At 44.5% G+C, this 26,374-nt stretch overlaps 1 protein-coding gene across 1 annotated transcript; it reads right to left on the minus strand.

Annotated features, from left to right (window-relative positions):
* Positions 1-644: 644 nt before the first annotated feature.
* Positions 645-25,803, minus strand: LOC307094653 (zinc finger protein 416-like). The gene is made up of 3 exons (XM_079763677.1): positions 25,768-25,803; positions 2,475-2,598; positions 645-1,466 (listed from the first exon to the last, which is right to left on the minus strand). Exons 1-3 carry the CDS (start codon positions 25,768-25,770, stop codon positions 931-933), a joined length of 663 nt encoding a protein of 220 aa, XP_079619803.1. The 5' UTR covers positions 25,771-25,803; the 3' UTR covers positions 645-930.
* Between the last annotated feature and the right edge of the window lie 571 nt (positions 25,804-26,374).

The following is a 26,374-nucleotide window of genomic DNA, read 5'->3' on the forward strand; positions in this document are numbered from 1 at the left end:
GTGCACTCATAGGGCTTTTCTCCAATGTGAACTCGCTGGTGTTTAATGACATTAGACTTACTTCCGAAGGACTTCCCACATTCATTACACTTATAAGGCTTTTCTCCAGTGTGAATTCTCTGATGTTGAATGAGTTTAGAATTCTCACTCAAGGACTTCCCACAATCTGTATACTCAGGTGACTTTTCTCCAGTGTGAACTCGCTGGTGTCTATGGACATCAGACTTATGTCCGAAGGAATTCTCACATTCACTACACTTACAAGGCTTTTCTCCAGTGTGAATTCTCTGATGTGGAGTGAGGTTAGAACTCTCACTGAAGGGCTTCCCACAATCTGTACACTCATATGGCTTTTCTCCAGTGTGAACTCGCTGGTGTCTATTGAAATAAGACTTATATCTGAAGGACTTCCCACATTCATTACACTTATAAGGCTTTTCTGCAGTGTGAATTCTCTGATGTTGAATGAGTTTATAATTCTGACTGAAGGACTTCTCACAGTCTGTACACTCATATGCCTTTTCTCCAGTGTGAACTCGCTGGTGTCTATTGACATCAGACTTATGTCCGAAGGACCTCCCACATTCACTACACTTATAAGGCTTTTCTCCAGTGTGAATTCTCTCATGTGAAGAGAGGTTAGAACTGTCACTGAAGGGCTTCCCACAATCTGTACACTCATATAGCTTTTCTCCAGAGTGAACTTGCTGGTGTCTATTGAAATAAGACTTATAGCTGAAGGACTTCCCACATTCACTACACTTATAAGGCTTTTCCGCAGTGTGAATTCTCTGATGTTGAAGGACAGTGGAATGCTGACTGAAGGACTTCCCACTATCTGTACACTCATATGGCTTTTCTTGAGTGTGAACTCTCTTATGTTGAATGAGGTTAAAGATTCCTCTGAAAACTTTCCTATATTTGTCACCATCATAAATCAGTTCTCCAGAACAGACATCCTGGCAGCTTTTCACATTCAGCCCACTGGTGAACACTTTTTCCACTGAGATATTCTTGTGAAACCTCACTGCCACTGTATGGCTCCTCAGTGTTCTGAGAGGCTTGGGGCCGGAGAAGCTCTGAGGGAGCTTGGACGTCTTCCCCAACCTCTCTCTTGTTTGAAGGCACCCCTGATAAATGAAAGCTACACCTGGTAACAAATGAGGGCCTGTCCATAGCTTCTTTCCAGGAGGTCTCTCCACTGACATCCTTCTGTTGCTGCTGAGGGTTTGCACTGAAACAGAAGTCTCCGACACATGAGTCACTGAAGAAGCATTTGTGCTCAAAGTATTCTGCTTGTAACTCAGTCAGGTACAAAATATCTTTTAACACTGTGAAACACCACTTACAGAAATGTGATTTCTGGATTGCTGGAGCTGTGTTAAAAGCCCTGACATGTGATTCTCCTTGTACAGATACACTCTGATCAGAATAGGCCTCCTCCTCATCCTTTTTATGCCAACAACCTGAAAACAGAAAAAAAGGTGAGGAAATTAATTAGGACTGTGGTGACAGGGGGAAGTTCCATTACAAAAGTGTGTGGACCTTGACACCTGGGCTCCATGCAATTTTCAGATACGAAGAGATGTGAAGGAAGCATTAATAAGATTCTTCCGTGAAGTTCTGGGCCTCTGCATATCATAAAGGAAGAAAGACACACCAGGATTATGACACAAAGATGGCAAGTACCACATGGAAGAGAGGTAAGACATCCAGCCCTTCCTAAGGCTAACAGTGTTCAGCAGGGCTTGCTGCAGGTGACATCGGCAAGCTCTGCAGAATTTTGCTTCTGTCTTATTTCAAGAAAAATTCAATAAACGAGTAGCTGATGTTTGAAACCTACTTAAGGATGTATGTGTAATTCATAACACATGTGTAAGTCAGTGTTAAAGAATACAGCAGAGGCAGCAATGCAGAGGAGCTGATGATGTAAAAATGCCATAAGCCAGGAAGTCACAGGTGAAATGACATGTCAGAAAGAGTAAACTAGGTAAAAGGTAAGGTAGAAATGTGGTGTAGCCAGTGGCACCTCCATCTGAACACTGATGGAAAAGAGCTGGTTCTGGTCTTATAAGAACAGTACATGTTTCATGCAAGTAAAGACCACAATCTGGCACATATTGTCACCCAGGAATTTAGCTATAGGAAAGGGGTAGAAATGGAAGCCATGGATATGAATATAGTCACCCTCCCAGGAAGAAACAGGAGGTGGGATCAATTAAGCTGTGTGTAAGACCTCTTACTCCCAGAAACTTCCTGCACTTGCTGAGGCAAATGTTGTAAGAGAAGTTTGTGCAGTCTATTGCACAGGGCTTTGCACAGTGCTCAGCACTGGCAGCCATAGCACATTTGAAAAGACAGTTACGCATATTTGCAGAACCCATGGTCTGGCTGTGAGAGAGAGAGAGTGCTATGCCTGGAGAGTAAAGAGAGAACATCACCTCAGGGCACTAGGAGAGATGTGAAGGTCTTACCTAGAGATGATACAAGTGCAAACACTTCCAGCATCACATTGCAGTACAGATGTCTCTGAGCCTCATCAAGGAGTACCCACTCCTCCTGAGAGAAGGCAATGGCCACATCCTCAAAGTGCATATCCTGTCATAATGCGAACAGTAAAGCCATGATCATATTCTCTTCTAATATTCCAATTCTGTCATATTCTTAACTCACTACATCCATCTGCTCCCTCTTCTCCCCACATCAGAGAACATACCAGGCCTCGGTCCTATAAAATTCAATCTATCTTTATATTCCTACTGATGCTGTGTCTTATACAACTATAAAGGGAGTTGATCAAATAGAATATACCTGTGCTCTGGGCCTTAATGTGTGTCACACTGCCCCCTCTCAATATCAGTGGGTGTCACGAACTTAGGGTAATGAGAGCTGTTGCACATAAAGGGAGTGTGAGTGATTTGGCACTGGTCTTGTCAGGTAATACGCGTGTTTTCTCTCAATTTTCCCTCCAAGACACCAAAAAACATGGCATCACATATTCTGACTCCAAACCCAGATTGTTGAGGCCACAACATTTCACATCATTGTTCTTCACATAATTCTTTGAACCACACTCCTTTCATGCAGTTTCATTCCAAGAGGAACAACCTCACTGGTAATACGAAAATGCTGTGACAAGGACAGGTTGTTTCCTAATTAGCTTCTTCTTTCAAAATTCTAATTTATCACCTCTATAATGTATTTTTCCCTTATCTTCTCCTTTCCTCATGCCAGTGGAGGTTTTCAAGCAAGGTGACACTGATGTATGCTATCTCATTCCTATCGATCATTGGGGCTGTCCTCAACAAAAAACTGCAGTTGAGTGTGTGTGTGTGTGTGTGTGTGTGTGTGTGTGTGTGTGTGTAATGTAAGCTCTTCATCTGGCATGTAGAAACACAACAACTTCGCTTTTCAGGAATTATCCTAAAATTCCCCATGTCATACCATCCAGCCCTCACCAGAAATGGATTCACCCTTCTTTCATTCTTATGTTAATGTCAGGGCCCTGCAGCCATAAATTCACGTATCCTCTCCAAGTGCAGGACATTTTTTTCTACCACACCTGTCTCATACCTGCACTCCCATATCCTAAGCACCCATTGTTATCTGTTGTCCTCATACTCATTATTGAGCAGGTATGACCCAGAGAATACCTAGAAAATTCAAACTGGGTGATGTACTACCCATAATCTCATAGTTTACAACCATAGAGGAAGTGTTCTGTGCTGATCTGAAGGTCTCAATCCCAGATTGTTTTTTCCCTCCCACCTCACCTAATGTGAACCACACCAGATCTCAGATATTTAGAGCCACCTTCACTGGTACTGCACTTGATGTCTCTTCACCAGTCTCAGCCTTTCATCACTTAAATCCCATCATTTGTGGCTCTCTACCCCATGTCCAGTAAGCTCAGAGATGACCACACATGCCCCTAAGCAATTAAACTAAACTGAATGCAAAAACCCAGCCACAGGAATCCTACTTAATAATAGAGTAACATGCAAATTGACTGTGCCTCCGCTATGCCCACGATTGGGCCGGGAGGCACAGCGGGGCGGGACTTAGGGTGGCCGGGGTAGCTGATTGGGCCGGTGAGTGGAGCGGGGGGTGGGGACTCGCGATTGGCCACTGTGCTGCTGAGCAGGGACCCAATGGGGCCAGCAGGACGCTGAGCTCGCATCAGCAAAGCGAGCTCAGCCTCTGCACCATGGAGTAAATGGGCCTCCGGGGCCGCGAGCACACGCCCCCGCCGGCCGTGAGGCGGGGCTTAAAGGGCACCCAGGCGCCGCGCGCACACGCCCCCACCCCGGCTTGCCATGCGGTGGGACTTAAAGGGCCCCCCGGCGCCGCGTGCATGCGCCCCCGCCCCGGCCGGCGATGCGGCGGGAGTTACAGGGCCCCCCCGGCGCCGCACGCACGCGCCCCCGCCCTGGCCGGCCGTGCAGCAGGACTTAAAGGGCCCCTTGGTGGCGCGTGCACATGCCCCCGCCCCAGCCGGCCGTTCCGCGGGGGTTACAGGGCCCCCTGGCGCCGTGCGCACACGCCCCCGCCCCGGCCAGCCGTGCGGTGGGAGTGAACAGGCCTTTGGGGCCCGGAGCTCAGCATCCGCGCGGCAGGGAAGGAACCAGAAAAATGGATCTTTCCAGTTCCTGATGCTGACAGCCCTATGGGTGCCGGGGTCCTCCACCTGCAGCGCCCAGTCGCAGCCCATCAGCCCAGTCATGGACTGGAAGCCCCCTTCCAGCAGTACAGACGGGACCAGTGTTGTGCCGCGGTGGTGGGTGTCAGCGGGCATGCTACAGACATCAAATCACTGCCACCGAGGCCATCCCCACTCACACACTCGCAAGTAGTATGGTCCAAGGGGGTGACTCCTAAGGCAAGGCTCCCAAGGCAGCTGATGCTCACCATGCCAGATGAGGAAGCCAGACCTGAAAGCACAAGCCCGGGAGTGCCCGAACTGTAGGACATCGTGGGCCAGGGCCCTGAGGAGGCCCCAGGACAAGCATCTTCCCAGAGGCTGTGCAGAAGGAGGGGAGGAACCTCTGGCTAGAGGCCGGGGTGAGGGATGCTGGCGTCTTTGCAGGCCAAGACAGGGCTGAGGGACATCCCCCCCCCCCTGCACCCCCATGCACGAATTTCATGCACTGGGCCTCTAGTGGTAATAATAATAATAATAATAATAATAATAATAATTAAAAAAAACTGGATAAGTGTTTAGAGAAGAAAATAACCACCAAACATAATCTCATCTTTTTAAAAATACTCTTTGGCATCAATTCAAAACAAACACACAAACAAACAAACAAAATGAGGTGATCTACAACTTCTATGTGGTCTATACATTTTCCACTACATTTAAGAAAGTCTTCCTATTGAACTGTTCATCAGAATTCTAGACACTCTTGAACTGCTCTCTAAATACCCTAACAGGCCAAAAAATAAAATTTTTGTATCTCCTATGAACATAACACTTCCTACTATGAATTTCTCCATCTGAGTTGATGGTGTTTCCACACATTCAGGTGCCAAATCCAAGCCTTAATTTCAATTGTGACTATTACCTCTCTGTCTCTCTCAACCCCAACATTAGAAAATCCAGGTGGCCACACCTAAATCACCGATCCAGAATGGAACTGCTACTTCCATCTCCACAGCCACCATCATGAGCCAGTTACCATCACATGCATCCAATCTATCACAGCTGCTTCCTTCCTAGTATTTCTTCCTCCTCCCTTACAGGCATATTGTTCATCATGCTGCAGCCACCAGGAGTCTAATGAGACCTGGTTCAGAACACCTGCCACCACTGCTGCAAATCTGCCATACTCCCATCACCTGCAGAGCAGACTCCAAAGTTGTCACAAAGCTCCTCTAGATCTGATTTTCTCCCATTTTTAATAATTCCTTCTTTTTATTTATTTTATTTTTTAAGGACTTTTAAAAAATATTTTATAGATATTTAGTGAGAGGAAGGGAGAGGGATAGAGACTTAGAAACATCGATGAGAGAAACATCGATCAACTGCCTCCTGCACAGTCCCTACTGGGGATGTGCCCGCAACAAAGGTACATGCCCTTGACCGGAATTGAACCTGGGACTCTTCAGTCTGCAGGCCGACACACTATCCACTGAGCCAACCTGGTTAGGGCTACCTCCCTCTTTTTAAAAAGAGGATGCCTGCAAGTCTCCGAACTGGTTTGATCTTTACTCCATGTGTTTACACATTCTAGGAGGACCTCCCACATCTCATTCCTCTAAATGCCAAAATCAGGGAGCACTTCATACAACTCTAGACCTGAACTTAGGATCTGAGCTTAGTGTTTATTCAAGCATTCCAGGCCCAAAGGCTGGAAGAGTGGCAGGAGAGTCCCAGGACTCCACTATCTCAGAGGCCACAAGAGTGTGAGGCCCTGAAATAAGCTCCACAAACCAGTAACCCTAAGCGATGTTGCATTTGCAGGAATTTGTGGAAAGCAAAGGTCTGTTGAGAGCCTTGCAAACACTGCCAGGATCCATGGGCTCTGGCCGCTCAGTACCTTTCCCTAGGCCCAGGGCCAGATGACCTGGAGATGACCACATTACATCAGGGCCTCAGTCCTAAAGGCACACTCTTGCCTAGTTTGCTATCTTTCAAAGGACTTCTCATTCCTGACCCCTACTGGTATCCTCTCCCTTCCAGTTTCTTCTTCCTCTGAGCAGTTGGGAAGTTTAGATCCCTACTTCAGATAATGTCCCTCTTTTATTCTCCACCATCGATGGCCCTAGGTTCCTGAAAATGAAACTAAAACTTCTCACGCAATATTTCGCCGTGTTTTCTTTTTTGCCTTTAGATACAAAACAAGCCCAGCATTCCTGAATTCTTTCAGCTCAGCTGCAGCAACTGAAACTTTATAGGGTGGCATTGCAGCCTGTCACCCACTTTCATCCATCACACCATGTATCATCCACAAGTGACTCACCGTTCTGGATGTTGTGACCTGGGCTTCAGGACCTGACATGCACCCAAGGATGGCGGGTAAATGGAATGAGGATGAATAGAACTCTGCAAGAAAAATGGAGTCAGGGAGGCACATAGGCCTCAATACTGGCTGTGGCTGCTCAACAAGCTACAGACAAACCCCTGTACAAGGGGGTCACTGCCTCTGATGCCTCATCCTCTTGTGATCCAGCACTGGAGCTTAAGAATATGTTAACAGAACAAAGAGCTCAAAATGCCCACCTTGAGAAAGAAGCTGAAAGTAATACACAAGACAATCACCATGGGTAAATACACCTGTCCTGAGCTCTCATTGGCTAAACACAGCCATCATTGGGCGCCTTGCCCTTTTGGTAACTTAGTTTTTCTGGCCCAACAGGTGGCATTAGGATCCCAGTCACTGACTGATCATTGCAAACATTGGTACTGGGGCGCACCAGTGGCACTGGGAAATGAAAACTTTAGGATTTGGTGGTTTGTCCCAGGTTTCTGGGAAGTGCAAATGATCTCTTATTTGGAGATATTATTTCAGATTCCATGAGCATTTCAGAATGCTCACTGAGGTGAAAAACAATTCAATTATTCCTGAAGACCACAAATCTGAATGGATATATTGTTTTTTAGTTTTTTTATTTGATTTTCAGTATAGAGAGTAGAAGGGAAAGAAAAAGATAGAAACACTAATTTGTGCCTCCGGCATGGCCCCTCCCACCTACTGGGAATCCACCAAGAAAGCCTGGCTTGTGCCTCTCCAGAAGTCAAACTGGTAGCCTTTCTGTTTACGGGAGGGACTACACTCAACCAGAGACCCACTCCAGTCATCACACTTTTTAGTTTTAACAAAAAATATCACTTTATTAAGATAAAATATACATAATCCTATCCTATTTGTTTACAAACAAAATTTGAAAACATAAATAGGTGGACAAGTTGACATTTCCTACATTGTCTACATGTTTGTAGTCAGTACACATTGTGAAGCTATGGAGTTAAGTTACTGAATGTTTACTACATGTGCCAGGCCCTGGATTCAATGCTTCACTTGCATTATTATTTAAAGGTAAATCAACTGCTTGTGGAGTTTAATAAAAGGCAGGGCTAGAAGTCACACCCATGTGTCTCTAACAACAGAGCTCTGGCTTCTAATGTTAGGCTCTGCTGCCTCCTAGAGAGTAGAGTTGATAATGTATAACTATTAGGATGGACTAGATACTGTGGATAACAAACTAAAGAAGGTATCTTTCTTGGTCATGCTACATGTCCTCCCTGGTTCTCCTGGGACTGGTACAAAAGGAACCCACCATGTAGATACCTCGTACATACTGAGATGGACAGCGACAGTGGCCACTCTCAGTGCTCCCAGATTTTACTGTTGGAAGTTACAGCTTCACTCCCAGTATATTTCATTGAACAAAGCATATCACAGGGCTGCAGCCAAATTCAGGGGGACAGGATGAGAACTTGACGTACTTGATGGGCCTCATTTATGAGATCACATGTGACTACCTCTTTTGGAGCTGTGCAGAGGCAAAAGAGATGGGTGGGTTTTGGTATGAAATGACAGTGGAGAAAAGCCAGTATGGTTCTCTTTCTTCATCCACGTGGACTTTGTCTCAGAGCTGCCCAAAACCATCACTGTCAAGATTCAAAGGAGTGGCCTGCCATTCACCTCGCCACCGTGCCGCCTGCCACCATGTCCTCCAGGGCCAGCATGTACACCCTGCAGTGCTTGGTGGAGCAGCTCAAGCTGGAGGCCAGCATGGAGAGGATCAAGGTCTCGCAGGCGGCTGCCGAGTTTCAGCATTACTGCATGCAGAATGCCTGAAAGGATTCCCTGCTGGTTGGAGTTCCAGCGGGCAACCCCTTCCGGGAGCCCAGATCCTGTGCTTTACTCTGAAGACTGGAAAGAAGTTCGCTAAGGAAGCCTTCAGGCACAAAGTGATGAATGACTGCCTCCAAGTCTCACGAAAACATTTTTCTCTAACCAAATGACTTGCCTATTCAGAACTTCCCTGTGGCCTGGTCCTATAGCCAAGATTCTACAGAAATTGATGAGTTTCAACTCAAATTAGGAAACTGGGTGAAGGAGAAAACTTTTACATAATGGCCTGGTTTGTTTGGTGAAGTGCTTTATACTTAAGACAAACAAAAACCCTACCACCAAATATACATAAATGCACCTCTTTCATAAGTGAATTATTAGTGCTTGTACACCTGAAATATTATGTATGTTTTATTTACTGGATGTTTACATTTTGGGAAGGAAAAGATTTTTATTAAAAAAACTAGAGGCCCGGTGGACGAAATTCATGCGTGGGGAGGGGGTTGTCCCTCAGCCCAGCCTGCACCCTCTCCAATCTGCACCCTCAAGGGATGTCCGACTGCCTAGGATCGGGCCTAAACGGGCAGTCGGGCATCCCTCTCACAATCCAGGACTGCTGGCTCCCAAGTGCTCACCTGCCTGCCTTCCTGATTGCCCCTAACTGCTTCTGCCTGCCAGCCTGATCACCCCCTAACCACTCTCTTGCCAGCCTGATCAATGCCTAACTGTTCCTCTGTTGGCCCAATCGTCCCCAACTGCCTTCCCCTGACAGCCCGGTCACCCCCAAATGCTCTCCCATCCATATTCCCTCTTTATTAGATAGGGCTTTTTTCTTTAACATATTGGACAGTGTACCTGCCGTGGTCTTCACAAACCAGTAAAAATGTAAACCCAAACTAAAAGTGTCATAAAATAAACTTAAACAGGAATTTCATGAGACCTTGGAAAGGTGATATGATGTGGTTGTTTCTTCCTTTTTTCCTTCTCTTTCTTTTTCTTGATGTTTCATCTTTTGTCCTTTCTTTCTTTTTTCCTTTTATTCCTTTTCTGTCCTCTCTTTCTCTTAATTTTTCCATAGGTAGAATTGTCAGTACTTGAATCTGTCTTGCTTCCAGAAGACAAAGAAGAGCGAAACACACAGTCATCTGACGAAAAAGATGATCTATGTTGGGATTGGTGGTGTTTCTGGTTTTGCTCTTTTCCCGGTTTGATTGTCATTTCTTCCGGCTCCGGCATCTTCAGGACTTGTGCATGGGCACTTCTTATTCGTGTCTATTAAACCTCCCTGCCTTGGTGAAAACTGTACGGGAAAAGGCCTTCCTGGGTGGGCTCAAGCCCTGCCTGAGGTGCTGAGGAACCAGGGCAGGGAGCACCTGCCACCGCCGCTTCAGAGCCAACCTCCAGACCTCAGGGTACTCTCCAGTAATGTAACTGCAATGTCCAGGTTTGCCTTCAGAAATCAGTTGTAAGTTACTTCCGATGTGAAACCCTATCTCAGACATTTCCATTACAGTTTCTAGATTTTCAACAAAACCCATTTACCTCCCTAACCTGGTCAGAAGTTTTACCCAATGGGAGAGGTTTGCTGGGCAGCATCGCCCAGATATCACTGCCCATCTCCAATCACTCAACTGGCATCAAGGGAAGTTCCAAGACTATAGTGTGGTGGGGGGGATCACTCCATGGGGGTGCAGCCTGACACCCGAGGCTGCCTCTGGGAGGGAATACCTCTGGGGGGAGCGCCTGCCTCCCAGGCCTACACCCCCCAGCTGCAGATGGGAGCTGATCGCTGGGGTCGGGGGTTGTGGTGTATAGGCAGCCTGGGTGTCTCACAGGCCCACAGCCCAGGCAGGGACAGGCAGCAGATGGCACCGGCCTTGCGCAGGCGCCTCGCAGGTCCATGGCCCACGCTGGGGCTGGGAGAGGATCGCTTGCGCCTCGCAGGCCCACAGCCCAAGCTGGATCAGGCAGCAGATTGCACAGGCCTTGCAGGGGGCCAGGGCAGGCAGCGGATCACGCCGGCCCGAATGCCCTTGGCCTGGGCCGCGGCGGACAGCGGATCGTGCTGGCTGTGCAGGGTGCCTCGCAGGTCCACAGCCCATGCCGGGGCGGGCAGCGGATCGCACCGGGCCTTGGGGGGTTGGGGCGGGCAGCGGATTGCGCCAGCCATGCGCGGGCACCTCCCAGGCCCACGGCCAAGACAGGGCGGGCAGTGGATCGCGCTGGCTGTGCGGGGCGCCTCGAATGCCCTCAGCCCAGGCTGCGGCGGACAGTAGATCACGCCGGCCGTGTGGGGGTCGGGGCAGGCAGTGGATTGCGCCGGCAGTGCACGGGCACCTCGAATGCCCTCAGCCTGGGCTGCGGCGGACAGTGGATCACGCCGGCCGTGTGGGGGTCGGGGCAGGCAGCAGATTGCGCCGGCCATGCGTGGGCGCCTCCCAGGCCCACGGTCCGGCCGGGGCGGGCAGCGGATCATGCCAGCCGTGCACAGGCGCCTTGAATGCCCTTGGCCCGGGCCGCAGCGGACAGTGGATCATGTCGGCCATTCTGGGGTTGGGCCGGCGGCTGATCACACCGGCCATGCATGAGCGCCTCAAATGCCCTCAGCCTGGGCCATGGTGAACAGTGGATTGCACCAGCCATTCTGGGATTGGGGCGGGCAGCGGATTGCGCCGGCCGTGCGTGGGGACGCCTCCCAGGCCCATGGCCCGGGCCTTGGCAGACAGCAGTATGAGGACGCCTAGCAGGCCCACGGACCAGGCCAGGGCTGGAGAGGATCGCGCCGGGGGGCACAGCCGTCTCCCAGGCCAACAGGCTGGGCCGCTCGCTGCCTGCTTTCAGCAGCAGCCTTCCCTGGGACTGGGGGACTCCAGCAGGCCTGAGAGGACTGGGCGCCGCCATCTGCTGTCTATGGGCGCCGCCGTTTTTTCATGGAGTGATGGTTAATTTGCATATTACTCTTTTATTAGGTAGGACTGAATATTTGTAATTAAGATTTTTACACCATAACAAAATATGTCCTTTTCTCATGAATTTATAATTTCAAAATGAAGGCAAAACAGTGTAAAATTGAGGGAAAGAACAGACTTTATTAATCAAGTGATGTCTTGATTTTTGTGAGAAGACTTTTATTTTTAACAATAAATATGGAAGCTGTTAGCAAACTTGTTTGGAAAGATTAATGTGTTGTGTATTAGATCTCCCCATTTTGTGTATGCCAGAGATCTGATCTTTGTCTTCTTAAGTTCCTCTACTTCATAGTTGTGGTAAAACTTAAAAAAAAAATCTACATTATCTCATAGCTTTCAAATATGTTTAAAATGTGACTTACAGAATATTGAAAGTGATTAAAAGCAAAGCAATGTGAAAAATCTTATAAGCTAAATGGATTCTTAATGTCATAAGTGTTATTCCTTGATGGTGTGCCTTTGATTTAATTTGAGACACTTTAAAATGAATATTTTATTTGTGTTTGTAATAATTTTTGAAGAGCTTGGAAATAAAATTTCTGCTTAACTCATTATTTTCTATGACAGCAAAAAAAAAAAAAAAAAGATTCAAGGGAGTGAACTTCAATAAAAGGAGACTGAATAGATATCATTGGCAGCAAACTCAGAACCCATTTCTGAGCGTGACCTTTGATAAATTCCTGCCTGTCTCGCTTCCCATTATTGCTGAAGACCCACATGTTAAGAATGTTGATTTGGAAGAATACAGGACTTGAAACATTCCAGTATCCATGTTCTTTGAAATCAACAGCAGTCACTACTCTACCTCCAAGTCTCTATCTTTTGCATTGGCCTGGTGAGTGCTTCATTAGATGGGGCTGATTGTCAAAAAGCTGACAGTAACACCAATGTTGGTACTAGGCATCCATTCATTCCGTGCCTGAACTTGTGCTAAATGTGGCCGCTCCATAGTTCTCTCCATCCCCATTGGAGAGAGCACAAGGCCTAATTTTCCCTCCTCATCCCAATGTTCCTGGGTGTCCAAGCTCACCTAGTAAATTATGAGAGCCCAGATGTCAGAAACTGATGCTCTGAGCAGCCCCAGGCACATTCCCTATTCAGTGTCAGCCTAGCTTACACATGGGCAAGGGATTGACCTGCTCATCAGGGACCAGAAGGACCACTAAACTCCCCTATGCCTCACCAGGGGTATCCAGTTATTCATTCCTAGGGGGGAATCAGGGACCTAGAATTCTTCCCCCCATATACACCCATCCACTGATTCCTTTCCAAGGATCCAAGATCTCCCCGATCATCCCCAAGGCTTAGAGTACTTCCAAAACAGCACCTCCATATTCTATACCTTCTTTCTGCCATCAGTCTTCCCCAGTTCCCCACCTTTGCTCAGCCTGGGGTTCTATGACCCTTCATTTCATCCATCCATAAGCCTGATATGGGACCCAAAGGGGTAAAGCAGGCTTGGAAGATAAGGTGAAAAAGGGGCTCAGCCTGGGAAGCAAGGAAGATGAACATATTATCCACTAAATCAACCCTTTGGAGATTGCCTATGCATTTGCCTGTTGTTGGGGTACACACATACATAATCTCACAGGGAACATACACACACCATAAGCAGAGAAACACACAGGTATAGAATACCCCCAGGCAAAGACGGGCTCTCAGGTGCAGAGCTTGTGCCCAGGCTCACACAGACTCAGACTACAGACTCGGACATCACTTTGAGGGAAACACACACAAACACACAGATAAAAACACACCGGGCCACCAAGACAATGTCACAAGGCACACCAACACACACAGTGGACACACACAGGCACACACAAGAAGAGACATATAGGGAGACAGAAGAGTGACACAAAGAGAATAAAACACACACAGATACAATCAGGAACACACAAAGTAGCAGCAAATTCACACATACAACCAATACTCACACATGCAACAGAAACTCTCAAATGCTGAGTCCTACTAATACACTGTTTGAAGGTAACATTAAGAATTAAAGTGTTTCCTGGCAAGGTGGCTCAGCTGGTTGGAGCATCATCTCATAACACCCTACCCCCTTAAAAGATTGTGAATTTGATCCCTAGTCAGAGCATGTACAGGAAGCAAGTGATCCATGTTCCTCTCACATCGTTGTTTCCTCTCTCTCTCTCTCTCTCTCTCTCTCTCTCTCTCTCTCTCTCTCTCTTCCTCTTTCTCAAAAATCAATAAACATATCCTTGGCTGAACATTAAAAAAGCCAAAAATAATTAAGGTATTGAATTTTGAAGAACATAGCATTAAATATAGGTTTATCCTCTAAAACAGTTGTCTAATCATTTGAACTCAGGTGATGCCTGTCTTCTTTTACCTAAGAAGCTAATAGAATCAATTTGTAAATCATGTACCTGGCGGGGAGAACACTGGCAGCACAGAAACCGCACCATCTTGAAAACCAGAACTGCTTGAGACTAGGATCCTAGCCTTGCCACCACCCATTCTGGTCTTGGTAGCAAACCGGGACCATACAGCCACTTTGGTAAGAGACCTGCGACCACTGCTGCAGACACCAAGACTCCAGATTTCTGTGAGTCACAAAGCTGCAGATTTCTGTGAGTCACAAAGCCAACACCCTTCCACCATCACCCCCACAGCAGTGGATAGGAACTGCCAGACCCCAGACTAATAATAGGGCTTTCTGCACACACACAGAAGGGGCAGCTCTACCTGACTTTAAGTCTTGGTGTTGGACACAGGAAGTTTGTTTCCCAGATTCTAGGTGCACACACGAGGCCACACTAAGCGCCTTTGATTCTGACCCAGGGCGAGCGTGACTCCCACCATCCCATAGCAGCTACATGTTGTGGTGTCAGAGATCTTCAGCGCACTTGGGGGTGCAAAACCTCCACTGAACATGGCCCAGGCCCCCACAACTCGACATTTGAACCCTCTGGTGATAGTCAGAATGGGGAGACAACAAAACAATCCCCAGAGGAAAGTGAAGGAGGAATACCAAGAAAGGAAATGAGTGAAATGAAAGCATGCAACATGACAGAAAAAGAATGTAGAGTAATGGTCATACAGTTCATACATCGGATGGACGAGAAAATCAACAACCTATGCAAGAATCAAGAAGAAATGAAAAACAATATAGCTACAATCAAAAACACCATGGAAGGCTTCAACAGTAGACTGGAAGAAGCAGAAGACTGAATTAGTGAATTAGAAGATAAAGCACAAAAACAAGCCCAATCTGAACAGCAACTAGAGAAAAAAATTAAAAAGCAGGAAAACCTAAGGGATCTTTGGACAATGCAAAACAAAATAACATACATATAATAGGGCTGCCAGAAGGACAAGATGAGCAGCAAGGATTAGAATTTTTATTTGAAGAAATAATGACAGAAAACTTCCCTGATATGGGGAAGAAAAAAGTTACACAAGTACAGAGAGTCCCAAGAAAGGTCAATCCCAAAAGACACACACCAAGACACACCATAATTACAATGGCAAATGTTAATCACAAAGAGAGAATCTTAAAGGCTGCAAGAGAGAGACAGAAAGTTACCTACAAAGGATCCCCCATCAGATTATCAAATGATTTCTCAACAGAAACACATCAAGCAAGAAGGGAATGGAAGGAGATATACAAAGTGATGCAAAGCAAGGGTCTGAATCCAAGAATACTCTATCCAGCAAGACTATCAATCAAAATAGAAGGGGATATCAGGAGCTTCGCAGACAAAAAAAGGTTAAGGGAGTATATCACTACCAAGCCAGCAATGCAAGAAATGCTAAAGGAAATGCTGTAAAAAGAAGAAATAAAAAGGTAAGAAGGAACACGGGCTCAAAAAAATAAAAATGGCTTCAAACAAGTACCTTTCCATAATAACTTTAAACGTAAATGGACTAAATGCTCCAATCAAAAGATTTCGAGGGGCTGAATGGATAAAAAAAACATGACCCATATATATGCTGTCTACGAGAGACCACCTCAAAACAAGGGACTCACACAGACTGAAAATGAAGGGATGGAAAAATATCTTCAGGGCAAATGGAAATGAAAAAGAAAAACCTGGAGTAGCAATACTTATATCAGACAAAATAGACCTCAAAGTGAAGGCGAAAACAAGAGATAAGGAAGGCCACTTCATAATGCTAAAGGGATCCATACAACAAGAGCATATAACCCTGGTAAACATATACGCTCCCAATGCAGATCCACCCAAATACATTTAAAAAAATACTCCTGGAAGATATCAAGGGAGAGATCGACAATAATACAACATAGTAGGGGACTTTAATACACCACTGACTTCACTGGAGAAATCCTCTAGAACAGTGGTCGGCAAACTGCAGCTCGCGAACCACATGCAGCTCTTTGGCCCCTTGAGTGTGGATCTTCCACAAAATACCATGGCCTGGGTGAGTCTATTTTGAAGAAGTGGCATTAGAAGAAGTTTATCTTTTAAAAATTTGGCTCTCAAAAGAAATTTCAATTGTTGTACTGTTGATATTTGGCTCTGTTGATTAATGAGTTTGCCGACCACTGCTCTAGACAAAAAATCAGCAAAGATACAGCAATCCTAAATGACTCACTAGATCAAATGGACTTAAGTGACATCTTCAGAACATTTCACCCCAAACCCATGGAATATACATTCTTCTTAAGTACACATGAGACATTTTCAAAAATAGACCACATATTGGGTCACAACAAAGTCTCCCTAAATTCAAGAAGAATGAAATCATACCAAGCATCTTCTCAGACCACAATGGCATAATATTAGAAATAAAGTACAATAAAAACAATCCAAAACACTCAAACACTTGAAAGCTGAATAATATGTTATTAAGTATTGATTGGGTTACCAATGAGATCAAAGGAGAAATCAAAAACATCCTGGAAACTAATGACAATAAAGACACAACAATTCAAAACCTATGGAACACAAAGAAAGCAGCCCTGTGAGGGAAGATTATAGCTCTATGGGTTTACCTCAAAAAAACAAGAAAAAATGGTAGTAAATCATCTAACTCTACAACTCAAAGAATTAGAAAGAGAGCAACAAGAAAATCCCAGAGTGAGCAGAAGGAAGAGGATAATAAAGATTGGAGCAGAAATAAATGACTTAGAGATCAAAAAAATACAAAAGATCAATGAAACCAAGAGCTGGTTTTTGAAAGGATAAACAAGATTGATGAACCTCTAGCCAGGCTCACCAAGAAGCAAAGAGAGGACTCAAATAAACAAAATCAGAAATGATAGATTTGAAATAACAACAGACCCCACAGAAATGCAAAGGATTGTTTAAAAGTACTATGAACAACTCTATACTAACAAACTAGACAACCTTGAGGAAATGGACATATTCCTAGAAAAATATAACCTTCCAAAACTCAATCAGGAAGAATCTAGAAATCCCAATAGGTCGATAACTAGGGAAGAAATGGAAGCAGTCATCAAAAAGTTTCCAGCAAACAAGAGCCCAGGGCCAGACAGCTTAACAGGAGAGTTATACCAAACATTCAAGGAAGAACAAAAACCTTACCTCCTCAGACTATTCCAAAAATTTCAAGAGGAAGGAACACTTCCAAGCTCATTCTATGAAGCCAGCATCACCCTAATACCAAAACCAGATAAAGACAAAACAATAAAAGAGAATTACAGGCCAATATCACTCATGAACATAGATGCCAAAATCCTCAACAAAATTCTAGCAAATCATATCCAGCAGTAAATCAGAAAGATCATACACCTTGACCCAGCAGGATTTATCCCAGGCATACAAGGATGGTACAATATCCGCAAATCAATACACGTGATACATCACATAAACAAATTGAGAGAGAAAAATCACATGGTCGTATCAATTGACACAGAAAATGCATTTGACAAAATCCAAGACCATTTTTGATAAAAACTCTCAGCAAGGTGGGAATAGAAGGATCATACCTCAACATCATAAAAGCCATATATGACAAACCCACAGCTAACATCACTCTCACTGGCAAATACTAAAACCATTTTCCCTAAGAACAGGAACAAGACAGGGATGCCCACTCTTACCACTCCTGTTAAACCTAGTACTGGAAGTACTAGCCATTGCTATCAGACAAGAAGAAGAAATAAAAGGCATCCAAATTGGAAAAGAAGAAGTAAAACTGTTCTGATTCACAGATGACATGATAATGTACATAGAAAACCCTAAAGACTCCATAAAAAATATTAGACTTAATAAATGAATTCAGTAGGGTAGCAGGATACAAAATTAACGCCAAGAAACCTATGGCATTTCTATACACCAATAGTGAATTTACAGAAAGAGAGACTAAAAAAGCAATCCCATTTGCCATCGCACGAAAAAATTAAGATACCTAGGAATATACTTAACTAAGCAGGTAAAAGGCCTATATGCAAAAAAGTACAGGAAACTAAAAAAAGAGATAGAGGAAGACATAAACAGATGGAAGAACATACCGTGTTCATGGATTCGTAGAATCAACATCATTAAAATGTCCATACTACCCAAAACAATCTATAGATTCAATGCAATCCCCATTAAAATACCAATGACATATTTCACAGACCTAGAACGAACTTTCTAAAAATTCATCAGGAATAAAACAAAAAACAAACAAAACAAAAAAACTCGAATAGTTGCCGCAATCCTGAAAAATAGGAACAAAGTAGGTGGGATGTCAATAGCAGATTTCAAGCTGTATTACGAAGCAACTGTTCTCAAAACAGCCTGGTACTGGCACAAGAACAAACATATAGATCAATGGAATAGAATAGAGAACCCAGAAATAGACTCAAACCACTATGCCCAATTAATATTCGACAAAGGAGGCATGAACAGACAATGGAGTCAAGACAGTCTCTTCAATAAATGGTGTTGTGAAAATTGGACAGATACATGGAAAAAAATGAAACTACACCACCAACTTACACCATACACAAAAATAAACACAAAATGGATAAAGGACTTATACATAAGACAGGAAACCATAAAAATACTAGAGGAATCCACAGGCAGAGTAATCTCAGACATATGTCGAAGGAACTTCTTTACTGATACTGCTCCTTAGGCAATGGACAATAAAGAGAAAATAAACAAATGAGACTACATAAAAAAAAAAAGCTTTTTTGCACAGCAAAAGAAACCATCAAGAAAACAACAAGAAAGCCCACTACATGGGAGAACATTTGCCAATGTTATCACTGATAAGAGTTTAATCTCCAACATTTACAGGGAACTCATACAGCTTAACAGAAGGAAGATAACCCAATCAAAAAATGGGCAAGGACCTAAAAAGAAACTTAAAAAAAAATACAGAAGGGAGGCTAAGAAACATATGAAAACATGCTCAAAGTCACTAATTATACGAGAGATGCAAATCAAAATGACAATGTGGTACCATCTCACACCTGTCAGAATGGCTATCATCAACAAATGACAAGTTCTGGAGAGGATGTGGAAAAAAAAGGAACCCTGGTGCACTGCTGATTGGTACAGCCACTGTGGAGAACAGTAGGGAGTTTCCTCAAAAAACTAAAAATGGAACTCCCATTTGACCCAGTGATCCATCTCACTTCTAGGAATATATCCAAGAAGCTAGAAACATCAATCAAAAAAAATATATGCACCCCTATGTTCACAGCAGCACAATTTACCATAGCTAAGATTTGGAAACAGCCTAAGTGCCTATCAGCAGATGAGTGGATTAAAAAACTGTGGTACATCTACACAATGGAATACTACACTGCACTAAAAAAGAAGGGATTCCTACCATTTGCAACAACATGGATGGAACTGGAAAGCATTATGCTAAGTGAAATAAACCAGTCAGAGAAAGACAGATATCAAATGATCTCACTCATCTATGGGAAATAAGGAACAACATAAACTGATGAACAAAAACAGATCCAGTGACAGGGAAGCATCGATCAGACTGTCAAACCTCAGAGGGAAGGTAGGGGATGGTGGGGGTAAGAGGGAGAGATCAACCAAAGGACTTGTATGCATGCATATAAGCCTAACCAGTGGTCACAGACAACAGGGTGGGTGGGGGCATGAGTGGGTGGGGTTTGGGAAGGTAATTAGGGGATGAGGACAAATATGTAATATCTTAATCAATAAAGAAGTTAAAAAATACAAAAAAAACTGTATCTGTAGAAAAAAACAGCACAATACTGCCAGCAGTTTTATTTATAAAACCCCAAACGTGAAAATAAACAAAAGCATATACAGATCAAATCATAAGTGGATTATCTAAATAATACAATATTTCTTAGAAACAAAAAATTAACTATTTACATAAATATCATTGGTAAATCTCAAAATAACTGTGTAGCATGAAGGATGCCAGTGTTTCTTAAAGATTATACACCTTATAATGCCTACAAATAATAAAAAAATATGAATTAATCTATTTCAAAAGAAGTTATAACAGTAAAGCATGGAGGGTTTGGGAAGCAGAAAAGAGTATAAAAGGGTAGGAGGGCCCTAGCTGGTTTGGCTCAATGGATAGATTGTCGGCCTGCGGACTGAAAGGTCCCAGGTTCAATTCCAGTCAAGGGCACATGCCAGGGTTGTGGGCTCAATCCGCAGTGGGGACAATAGATCTAAATAGGATGCAGGAGGCAACCAATCAATGATTCTCTCTCATCATTGATTCTATCTCTCTATCCCTCTCCCTTCCTATCTGAAATCAGTAAAAAATACATTAAAATAAAAGGGCATGAGGTAAATACAGGGTGTGGCAAAAGTAGATTTAGAGTTGTTGGTATTGAAAATAATTAATAAATGATAATACAAGTATAAACGCCATCATATCCAGGGTGGTTCAGTTAATTGACCATCTTTCCATTCACTAAAATGTCACTGGTTCAATTTCAGGTCAGGGCACATACATTCCTGGATCCCCTGTAGTGGGCTTACAGGAGCCAAAAGATTGATGTTTCTGTCCTCCTCCCTTCCTCTCTAAAAATTAATAAAAACAACATTTGAAATATGTAATATAGGAGAAACCAAGATGGCGGCATAAGGTAAACACCTATATTGCTGCCTCACACAACAATTTTAAAACTCCAACTGGAAGACAGAGCGGATATCGTCCAGAACCACCTGAAAGCTGGCTGAGTGGAAATTCTACAACTAGAAAGAAAGAGAAAAGGACACTGAGACTCAGAGGAGCTGTGGAGGTACGGAGACCTGTGCTCGTGGAAAGGGCGGGCGGCTGAATACAAGGCTAGCTTTCTCGTTTGGAAGGAAAACAAAACCTCCCGACTGCACTGAAATCCATCTCCGGGTGAGACTTTGGGTACCAGACTCATTCGGGGAGAAACTGGACTGTCTGGCAATGGGCGAAACTCAAGAGCAGACTTCTCTCAGAGGTGTGTGCAGCCATTGCCACGGGACACTGAGACACAGGGCCCTCTTAGGGCAGGGCTGATGGGAAACCAAGGCTGTCTGCTCCACCCTGAGACTCTGCCCCATCCACGCTCAACACAGAAGCCCTCCCAGTGGCTATCTTTCTCCTTCGGGAGGGAACCAAAACCTCCCCACTGTACTGAAATCCAGTTCCAGGTGAGACTTTGGGTACCAGACTCATTCGGGGAGAAACTGGACTGTCTGGCAATGGGCGAAACTCGAGAGCAGCCTTCTCTCAGAGGTGTGTGCAGCCATTGCCGCAGGACACTGAGACACAGGGCCCTCTTAGGGCGGGGCTGACAGGAAACCAAGGCTGTCTGCTGCACCCTGAGATTCCGCCCCATCCAAGCTGAGCACAGAAGCCCTCCCAGCAGAGACACTGCTGATCCTCACAGCCAATTGGCCTGGAGGTCAACTCCCCTCAGTGATTCCAACAACAATCAAGGCTTAACTACAACAAGACTGCACACATAGCCCACAAAGGGGTGCACAAAGAGTGTCCACCTCAGGTAACTGGTGAGGCTGAGCTACTGGGCCCTGCTAGGACACCTAGCACACAAAGCAACTCCATCAACTCACGGAATCAGCTAAAATGCGGAGACAAAGAGGCAGGCCACAAATGAAGGAAATGGAGGAAAGCAAAAGACTGGATATAGAGTTCAAAACCACGGTTATAAGGTTTTTCAAGAATTTCCTAGAAAAGGCCGATAAATTTAACGAGACCCTCGAGGATATGAAAAAGAATCAACTAGAAATTAAGCATACACTGACTGACATAAAAAATATTATACAGAGACCTAAAAGCAGACTAGAGGATTGCAAGAATCAAGTCAAAGATGTGGAATACCAAGAAGCAAAAAAACACTCCTCTGGAAAAGCAAAAAGAAAAAATAATCCAAAAAGTTGAAGATAGTGTAAGAAGCCTCTGGGATAACTTCAAGCATACCAACATCAGAATTATGGGGGTCCCAGAAAAAGAGAGAGAGCAAGATACTGAAAACCTATTTGAAAAAAATAGTGACAGAAAACTTTCCCCACCTGCTGAAAGAAATAGACTTACAAGTCCAGGAAGCACACAGAACCCCAAACAAAAGGAATCCAAAGAGGACCACAAGACACATCATAATTAAAATGCCAAGAGCAAAAGACAAAGAGAGAATATTAAAAGCAGCAAGAGAAAAACAGTTAGTTACCTACAAGGGAGCACCCATACGATTGTCAGCTGATTTCTCAACAGAAACTATGCAGGCCAGACAGGAGTGGCAAGAAATATTCAAAGTGATGAATAGCAAGAAACTACAACCAAGATTACTCTACTCAGCAAAGATATTATTCAGAATTGAAGGTCAGATAAAGAGCTTCACAGATAAGAAAAAACTAAAGGAGTTCATCACCGCCAAACCAGAATTATATGAAATGCTGAAAGTATTCTTTAAGAAGAGGAAGAAGAAGAAAAAGATAAATATAAAAATTATGAACAACAAATACGTATCTATCATCAAGTGAATCTAAAAACCAAGGGAATAAAAAATCTGATGAACAGTAATAACTGGTGAATATAATAGAATCAGGGGCATAGAAAGGGAGTAGACTGACAATTCTCGGGGGGAAAGGGGAGAGGGGGTATGGGAAGAGACTGAACAAAAAGCGTACACCTATGGATGAGGATAGTGGGGGAGGGTAAGGGCAGAGGGTGGGGTAGGAACCTGGTGGAGGGGAGCTATGGGGGGAAAAGAGGAACAATTATAATAATCTGAATAATAAAGATTTATTAAATTTAAATATATATATAATATAGTTATTTAAGAACAGAGAATAAAAAAAAAAAAAGACCAGAGAATAAATTGTATTTTGCATACTCACAACTGTAAGCCTACTTTTGCCTCACCATGGATATGTGTAACAGAGCTTATTTCACCTGTGAACATTTCAGAGCATTATCCGTATGTTCAAACTCACCAAGTAGTACACATTAGAAAAGTACATTTCATTGTTTGCCAGTGATACATATACCTAAGTAAAGCTTTAAAAAGCAGATCCAAATAAAAACCTAGGTATCCCTCTGTTGTTAGAAAATTAAGTTGAGCAGATAGAAGATACCTGAGCTCTGGACGCCCCATGTACGCCACAGTGTCTCTTATCAATGGAGTGGGTGTCAAAAACATAGGTTAGGGGGGGATGTTGGCCATAAAGAGAGGGTGAGTGATTTGATACTGTTCTTCTCAGGAAATAGCCTGTAGGCCCTCCGGTTGTTCCTCTAAGACACCAAAAACATGGCATCACACTTCACCTTCTTGACCCCATCCCCAAGGTGCTGAGGCCATCACTTTTCATAATCTGCTGCACATAGTTCTTTGAAAAACACTTCTCTCACACAGCTTCATTCCCAGAGGCACAACTTCAAAGGTAATGCAAATTTGCCATAGTGTGGATAAATTATTTCCTAATCACCTTCTTTTCCAAAATTATAGTTCACCACCTCCATAATCTATTTCTACCTTACCCTTCTTACTTACCCATGCCAATGAAGATTTACAATCCTGGTAACACTGGCAAACAATGAAATGTACTTTTCTAATGTGTACTATGTATGCTATCTCATTCCCATCAACCAGTGTTTCCTCCCAACAACAAAAGTCAGATGTTTAGTTAAATGTCACCTAAGCTCTTAACATAGAATGCAGCACCCAAACTCCTTTCTTTACAGGCAATTACCTAAAATTCACCTTATTGTTACATCCAGGCACCACCAGAAATAGACTCTTCCTTCATTCACTCTTATGTCAATGTCATGGTCCTGTGGCAAGAATTCACATTTGCTCTCCAAGTACACATCATTCTTTCTACCACAACTCTCTCAAACCTGCACTTCCATAGCCCCGGCCCCCATACTCATCTGCTGGCTTTTACTTATTACTCATCATGTATTGTCCAGAGGATGGTTGCCAAATTGAATCAGGATCAAGTACTGCTCAGACTCTGATAGTCCACACTCATAGAGGCAGCCTTGAGTCCTGCTATGTAGGCCTCTCTCGATGACTGATTATTTTTCCTTCAACCTCAACTATTAAGAACAATAATCAGATCTCAGACATCCATAGGCCACCTCCTGTGATGTTGCACTTGATGTCCCTTCACTAGTCACAGCCAACATCTCTCACTTAACCTTCACTGAAGTCCTAGCCCCAATGGCCCTCTGCATCATGCCCAGTGAGTCTCACAGATGACCACTCAAGCCTCTTAGATAATCCACAAGAATTACTGCAACTTCCCACAGCCAGGCTACACCAAGGATCACAACAAAATCCTGATGAGAGTTTCAAAAAGTTGGTATGTACCAGCCCTAGTCTCACCTTGTTTTAATTAGTTTCCGACCTCGGCCACTGAAAAACCATTCTCTCTCCCCACACTCTACATAACAACTTCTGTCCCTATGCTGTGTTGTGATACCCACCTCCAACCAACAGTGGCCCCAGCAAGAAAGCCAGTCCTCAGGCTCACACTGTCCCTTCTAGGATACTACTACCATTACCAACCTGACCATGATTGCCTGTATTAAAGTGATCTACAGTCCAGGCTGATGTGTCTCATTTGGTTGAGCATAGACCCATTCACTGGTAAAGTCACATGCTTGGGTTGTGAGCTGGATCCACTGTAGGTGTTGTGCAGGAGGCAACTGGCCCTTGTTTCTTGCTCATCCCAGTTTCTCCATATCTCTCTCTCTCTCACACTTCATTTGTACATATAAAATCAATAAAAATATATATGTACTTTAAAAAACATACCTGCAGGTTACTAATTCAGCTCACTGTTTACTCCAAGCCTTTGCACATTCTAGAACCTATGTCCTAGAAGAACTCTCACTCATTACACTGGTGGACAAAAACAAGGTGCACAACATGAAGACCTAGTCGTGACCTTAGGATTCTGGGCTTAGTGTCTGTTCAAAGTACCCAGGTCCAAGGGGGCTATAAGAGTGGCTGACAGTCCCAGCGCATCACTATCTCAGAGGCCACAAGTGTTTGAGGCCTTCAAATAAGCTCCACAAACCCGTACACCTAATTGATTCTGCATTTGCAGGAGTTTGTGAAAAGAAAATGGTCTGTTGAGAGCCTGGAAACCACCAGGTTCTATGGGCTCAGGCTGCTCAGTACCCTGGCCCAGCCCAGAGGCCAGGTGCCCTTCAGATGCCTGTATGATCTCAGGGCTCAATCCTCAGTGCTCACTCCTGCCAGTTACCTTGTCATTTCCAGGACTTCCCCTTCCTGTCCACAACCGCTGTCCTCTGTCTTCTAGTCTGTTCTTCCTCTGAGCAATGGTAGGGAAAGTTAGTACCCTACCTCAGAAAATGTCCCTCTTTTTTTCACAACCATCTATGGCCCCAGCGTTCTGAGAATGAAAGTAAAACTCCTTGTGCAAAACCACACCTCATCTCATTGTCGCCTTTACACCCACAACAGGCCCGGATTCCCGAATCCTTCCTGCTCAGTCGCACCATCACGTCCTTACAAGGTGGCACTGCCGCCTTTCACCCTCTTCCCCCCCCCCAAAGCCATGTGTCACTCACGAGGGACTTACCATTCTGAACGCTGGGACCTGGGCGGCAGGACCTGAGAGGTGCTGCTCCCCATTACTGGAGGGTTCAGTGGGGTCAGGCTGCAGGAACGCTGTGAGCAGAGAGGATCCTGGAGGCACAGAGACGCCAATCACGGTCTGTTGGGGCTCAAGGAGCCTCAGACACACCCTGCACAGCAGGCAGCTGCCTCCCAGGCCTCCTCCTACTCCAGACCAGTGCCCTGAAGCCAGTGACTCTGTGAACTAACAGCAAAAAAGTTAAAAGTCCACTGGGAAGAGGAAGGCAGAAGTCCCGCCGTAACCGGATGCATTGGCACCAAAATGCCATTTAGCTCCGCCCACATGAGTGCAGTGCCTTCGGGGTAATGTAGTTTTCTCAACCGCCCAGGCCAATACTATGACTAGGTGAATGTGGCAGAGAGAGTGAAGCCTGGGGAGGGACTAGAAGGAACCAGAGGCCTGGCTAACTGGAGCAGACTAACAGATATCCAAGGGGAAGGAGGTGGGGAGGAATGCAAGAGATCCACCAAAGCATATACACAGAGGGGGAAATGGGAGACATGGATAATACTATCAACAATAAAATATATATGTATTTTTGTAAATTTTA

Source organism: Cnephaeus nilssonii, assembly GCF_951640355.1.
Source record: "Cnephaeus nilssonii genome assembly, chromosome: 23".
In the NCBI taxonomy this organism is placed as follows: domain Eukaryota; kingdom Metazoa; phylum Chordata; class Mammalia; order Chiroptera; family Vespertilionidae; genus Cnephaeus; species Cnephaeus nilssonii.

Coding starts and splice junctions, on each gene's coding strand:
- LOC307094653 (XM_079763677.1), bottom strand. Junction 1,467..2,474: donor TGCACTTGTATCATCTCTAG/GTAAGACCTTCA, acceptor TTCTGTTTTCAG/GTTGTTGGCATAAAAAGGAT.